We start from the raw sequence: 6,000 nt of genomic DNA on the forward strand, positions 1-6,000 counted from the left end.
CTGCCAGCTGGTGGACAGTCTCTGGCTTCTCAATTTCTCAGGGCGGGGGGCACCCATTAACAATCTGTGGTTGCTTTTTCTCTGTCCTCCGTTAACCCTCGCCGAGGCCCTGGCACACCACCGCAGGAAGACGGGTGTGCTGGGTGGCCCTGCGGGGAGCCCGACTGCGCTGTGATGCTGAGGGGCAGTGCTCCTGCGGAAGGAGGCCCCCGCCCAGCCCCAGGGCTGCCGGCTCCAGGCAGGGCCTTGTGCCTCCGCCAGCCCCGTGCTCAGGGCCTCCCCGGGCAACCCTTTCTTGCAGCGTTAGCAGCTACGAGAAGACCCAGAGCTACCCCACCGACTGGTCAGATGATGAATCTAACAACCCGTTCTCCTCCACGGATGCCAACGGGGACTCAAACCCGTTTGACGAGGATGCCACCTCGGGGACAGAAGTGCGGGTCCGGGCCCTCTACGACTATGAGGGGCAGGAGCATGACGAGCTGAGCTTCAAGGCGGGTAGGTGGGCTCGCTGGCTGCCCCCTGATGCAGAGGTTTCCAACCTGCTGGGGCGGGGAGGGCGTCCGGCTTTTTTTTTTCTTTTTTAAGTCTGGAAAATCCCTGCTAGTTCCATTTGTGGGTTTTTCTCCCACATTTCAAAAGCAGCAGATGCTCACTGCCAAACCTTAGAAGGCATGAGGTGCCCTGGTGTTTTTCCCAAGGGGCCACCCCTAGCAGGACCGAGGGCTGTGCACAACAGGGCACCGGGGCAGGAGCCACTGATCAGGGGCACCGACCGGGTTTCCCAGGTGCTCTCCGGAAGCAGCCAGCTGTGTGGGTCCCCAGGGGAAGGCTTTCTCCAGAGACCCCCGGCTGGCAGAGGAGCCCTTGGCAAGCCATCTTGCCTAGACCCCAGAATAGCACTCGATGTTCCCCTGGGCCACTCGGAGCCTCGTCTCAGGGCTGTGCCTTTTGAACTTCCTCCCTGTGGCCATGTTGTCCACGTTCTACCAGCGGCACCCCTTTGTCGCCAGGACCCGAAACTTCCGTTTTACAGAACAGCCTGGATCCAGATTATGGGAGCTCTGTGCACGCGGATCTCCCAGGCTTTGTCTTTTTTTTTTTTTTTTTTTTTTTTAAATGCTGGTTGCAACTTGCCAAAATGGGTTTCAAGCCTCAGTTTGAAAGCACTTAGAGGCTGCAAGAGGAGGCTCAAGAGAGCCAAGTTCTTCCCTTCTGCCTCGCCCCTTTCCCGAAGCCACCCCAGACCCACCGTCCAGCCTTCAGAGCGGGAGGCTGGGCCAGAACTCAAGCAGCACAGGCTGAAGTGTGCTTCTCCACTCGGGCTGCGCCTCTGGGACAGACCCCTCGTCTGTGGGGCGGAGAGCTATGTCGTGCTCGTGGGCCCCTTGGTCTGTGCTCAGCAGGCTGGGCAGAGCTGCCCTGCCACTCAAGCCCCTGGGCACCAGGTACCCCTGGCAGGTATAGAACGTTTTTATGCATTTCTTAGGTAGCCGCACACACCTTCGTCCAGCTTTCTGATCTCTGCGGGTCATTTGCCCCCCTCCTTTGTCTGTTGATTATTCATTGTAACTTCACCTTCGTCCAGCTTTCTGATCTCTGCGGGTCATTTGCCCCCCTCCTTTGTCTGTTGATTATTCATTGTAACTTCTAAGTCTTTCTCTGTCTCACCTGTTGGATTAGTCAGCAGTTTTGTGGACATAAATGTTTCCTTCTGCTCTGAGAGAATTGTTAAAAGCAGACTGAACTGGGGCGCCTGGGTGGCTCAGTGGGTTAAAGCCTCTGCCTTTCGCTCAGGTCATGACGCCAGGATTCTGGGATCGAGCCCCGCATCGGGCTCTCTGCTTGGCAGGGAGCCTGCTTCCTCCTCTCTCTCTCTGCCTGCCTCTCTCCCTACTTGAGATCTCTATCTGTCAAATAAATAAATAAAATCTTAAAAAAAAAAAAAAAAAAAGGCAGACTGAACTAAAAGCAGTATTTTAAATCACCGGTTCACGCTTTTACAGCCAGAAAGCTTCCCTCTTCACTGTGTCTGTTTTACTGCAGTGTTCACCCCGGCCAGCTCTGCTTTCCTCTGTCTGTAGCTCACTCCGGTGCCCTCCGCTCCTCTAGGTCTTAGGCACCTGCGGAGCCTTTCCCTGGGGCCCTTCCCAGCCCGTGTGAGCATCACAGAGCAGGTCCCACCGGGTACCTGCGAGCCTGGCCGTGTGCAAGGGTGGGATAGAGAAACACCAGTTGTCCAGGGGCCCACAGGGGCCAGGAAGGACAGGAGAATATGAAGCTATACTTCTCTCTCTCTCTCTCTTTTTTAAAGATTTTATTTATTTGAAAGAGAGCGTAAACAGGGAAAGCAGCAGAGGGAGATCCCAGGGCCCTGGGATCATGACCTAAGCTGAAGGCAGACGCTTAACCCACTGAGCCACCCAGGCGCCCCTGAGCCTTACCCCTCTTGGCGCTCACTTCAGGCCCCTGTGTTCACTGCTGGTGTTGCTGAGTTAGATTTGCTTGGACCTGTGCTGCCGAGTGGCCCAGCGGCTGCAGGCAAAGCCATCCTTCACAGTGCCTGCTGGGCACTGCCCGGCTCCTTCCCTGCTCTAATCCTGAGTCCGACACCAGGCCCCAGGGGCAGGGCATTTTGCTCATGAACAGCAGCCCTGGATATCCATCCCACAAGCATCTTCATCATCCTGCCACACAAAATAGAGACAGGGAAGTACCTAAACTGAGCGTAATTGCCTGGGGAAGAAATTGCAACTTAGCGTGCAAAGGGAACCAAACTGCCCCGAGAAGTACAAAGCTTGAAGCTGAACGAAAGGCTCCAGCTGTCCCGGGGCTGTCTTCTGCCCGCCCCTGCTCCCAAGAAGGCCTGAGCTGCGGGGTTCCCACACCTGCAGGCGGTCCCAGGCAGAGCCCCAGGTGGCTCCTCGCCTGACCCCTGGCACCGGACTGCTCTGTCCGCCTGAATGCGCGATGCCAGACCCACACCTGCCACCACCATGGCCCTGACCACACCTTTGGTCTCTGTGCCTCCATCTGTGTCCTTGAAGGACCAGCGCTCCATCTGCCGCCCCCATCAGGGTTTCTTCTCCACCGCCTGGGCCCGGCCTGAAGCAGGGGGTCCTTCATGTGTGAAGAGACGAGATGACTCAAACACAGTAACACACAGAGCCATGGGGAGATTCCAGAACTATGCCGACGGCTTCCGTCTCACAGCATTGAGAGAGCTCGATTTCTCTCCGAGGATAAATGCTCTGAGCCGGAGGCTGAAGCTGGAGTGACCGGTCCCTGCTTCTCCCACAGCCTACTCTGGACCCAGATTAACTGGACCCACCGGGTCAGGGCAGCAAGTGCCGGGGGAGAGATCGAAGATCAAGCCGGCCGGAGCCTGGGAAGGAGGAGGACAGCAGGAGAGGGCGGTGACGGGTGGCGTGGGCACTCTGAGGGCATTTCTCTGACCTGGCCTGGAATAGTCAGGAAGCACCGGGCCTGTGGCATTGAGTTCTGCAGTCTCTGCGGGAGCTGCTTGCTGCAGGGTCCCTGTGCGCGGTGGCGGTCTTGGGACCTCTCGGGGGCTCATATGGCTGCTGGAGGAGTGACTTACAATGCAGCTTAGTAGGGAAATAACCAGGTCTGGCCCAAGAGAATGCCTTCCCCTCACCCAACTTAGATCCTCTGAGGGCCAGGGGTAGGGGCTAAGCCACTAGGGCACTCTGACCGGGTGGCGGGGGGTCCGTGTGTCACCCGCCTGTTCACCAGGACTGCTTTGTTCTTGTCTTGAAGGGGACGAGCTGACCAAGATAGAGGACGAGGATGAACAGGGCTGGTGCAAGGGACGCTTGGACAACGGGCAAGTCGGCCTGTACCCAGCCAATTATGTCGAGGCGATCCAGTGACAGGCCAGCCGGCTGGCTGGCGGAGAGTGGAGGCAGGGGTCCCAGGAGCTCCGTCGGCCGCCCGCCCCGGGGAGCGGCCCTCCGGCAGCAGCTGGCTCTGTGAGCGTCCGCTCCTCCTGCTGCGAAACATGACAGCTCCGTCACTGTCGGCTTCATGGTGTCTCTCGGAGACAGACGAGCTGGTCGCTTCACCCGGACCCGGCACCTTCCCGCACGTGGCGCAGACGGAGAGGTCTGAGCGCCGGAAGACAGTACAACAGACTCGCCCTGTCCCCCACTCCCGCTCACTGTGCGTGTTGGCTTATCATGGATCTGTCTGTTCTTGACCTTGTCTCTCCTCTGCTCTGAGTCAATGGTGGGTCCCACTGATTCTTGTTCTGATTACTTCCTCTGACGTGTCCCATCTCCCGCAACTTCAGTGAACAAACTTCCATGCCATGTTCTGAGTGAAGACGTCGAGGTTTTTAATTTAAAGGCTGTGTACAGTTAAACTTTTTTCTGTACCTGCTCTTCCATTCACTCACACTTAAATTATGGCACAGACGGATAGCCGCCAGTGTTGAGGACAGCGCTCTCCCCGCGCCACGCTGGGGCCGGCCGCCGGAGCTGCTGCTGCCCGAGCCCGGCCGTGCGTGAGGCCCAAGATCGCGGTGGGAGGAACCCGCACATTCGGCGGGTTTCTGCGGTGAACGCCCTACGAATTCGGGGCGTCCACCGTGATTTCCGGAAATAACCTTACGTAGTACTCCCAGGGTCCCCATATTTAAAAAGTATTTTCATTCTATTTGTGTTTAAAACTTTATTCTTGCAAATTAACAGTTTTATCAGTGATTTGGAAGGTTACACGGTAAGAAAACTAACTTCTCGAGCGCGGGCGTCTGTGGGTTAGATGCTTTCTGTGAGACGGCCGTGTCTTGGTGTGTATCTGTATATATTATTTGATACTCAGAGACTCTAAAGAGTTCGTCTACTGTTTCAATGAGATCTAACGGCTTTTGACAGTGGGTTTCATTTGTAAACTGCTTGAAGACTGTGACATTCGGGCACAGGCCTGGCTGGTCGGCTGGGCCTCCTCTGGGCTCCAGGCCCGGGCCTCTCTGGAGTGGAGACAGCTGTGGGGCAGCCTGTCCTCGCCGGCCAGCTGTGGGTCCACCTTCTAACCAGCCTTAGTCCTTTCCGTAGCAGAACACTGTAAAACCTCCCATGTCTTTCCAGCAGCTGCAGACCCAGCCCCCTCCATTCCTCGCCAGCCCACGAAAGCTGGGTCTCACCCCAAGCAGTGGGGTCCCTTTGAATGGCCTTAGTCATCGGGAGCGCACCGGCAGGGGGTGCTGTGCTGCGATCCCGGGTTGGGGGGGGTGGGGGCAGGAAAAGCTCTATTTTGTGTAACTCAGACTTCGGTGATGTGGCCGCCGCCATCACAAGCTGTGCGTTTTCTCAGTGTTTCCAGTGAGCTTGATGTCTTGCTTGGAAAGTGGATGCGCATTTGTGTTTGTCATGAAAACTTACCAGCAGAAATCCTCATTCCTTTGCTACAGATTTACCAAAAATTGTCAAGTCTTTTCAGTTAGAAGTTTCTTCAAATGTATAGTATTTTAGGAAAAAAATCAATAAACAGTTGATCTGGTGAGTGTGACTGTCCCGGAGCCGTGCGTCCTCACGCTCCCGTCAGCTGCTGGCAGTGTCTGTCGGCATCTTCCAGCTCTGGAGCTGGTGAGATCCTGGGCGCGCGGCCACCCCCCGAAGGGCTCTGTGCCCTGCCTGTCCAGAGCTTGGGGACTTGGGGCACCTAAGCCCTTCGAGATTCCCCTCTCCCCAAAACCTGCTACTCTGTGGCCCAGGCTTCTCCAGGGTAGACAGCAGCCCAGCGCCTCCTTCCCTCCCTGAGGCCGAACAGCGGGACCCACCACCTGGGCTTCTTTGAACACACTCCCTGAGCGCTGCTGGGCCCTGAGCGCTGTGCGCTGCCCACACAGTGTCTGCAGCAACGTGCCCCGGGGCTCAGCCGGTTGTGGGCCTTCGGCTGGGGTCATGATCCCGGGTCCTGGGGTCCAGCAGCGTCAAGCTCCCCGCTCAGCCGGGAGTCCACTTGTCCCTCTGCCCCTCC

General features: G+C 57.2%; 1 protein-coding gene across 9 annotated transcripts in view; it reads left to right on the forward strand.

The window, feature by feature from the left end:
* PACSIN2 (protein kinase C and casein kinase substrate in neurons 2) overlaps positions 1 to 5,529 on the forward strand; it is a 130,476-nt gene extending 124,947 nt beyond the window's left edge. For all 9 annotated transcript variants that reach the window (XM_046010531.1, XM_046010530.1, XM_046010538.1 and 6 more), the window contains 2 exons: positions 302 to 498; positions 3,781 to 5,529. In XM_046010531.1, the coding sequence (XP_045866487.1) occupies positions 302 to 498; positions 3,781 to 3,893 (310 nt within the window). In that variant the 3' untranslated portion in view covers positions 3,894 to 5,529. The remainder of the gene's footprint in view (positions 1 to 301; positions 499 to 3,780) is intronic.
* The last annotated feature ends 471 nt before the right edge of the window (positions 5,530 to 6,000 follow it).

This window comes from Meles meles, chromosome 7 (genome assembly GCF_922984935.1).
Source record: "Meles meles chromosome 7, mMelMel3.1 paternal haplotype, whole genome shotgun sequence".
NCBI lineage: Eukaryota > Metazoa > Chordata > Mammalia > Carnivora > Mustelidae > Meles > Meles meles.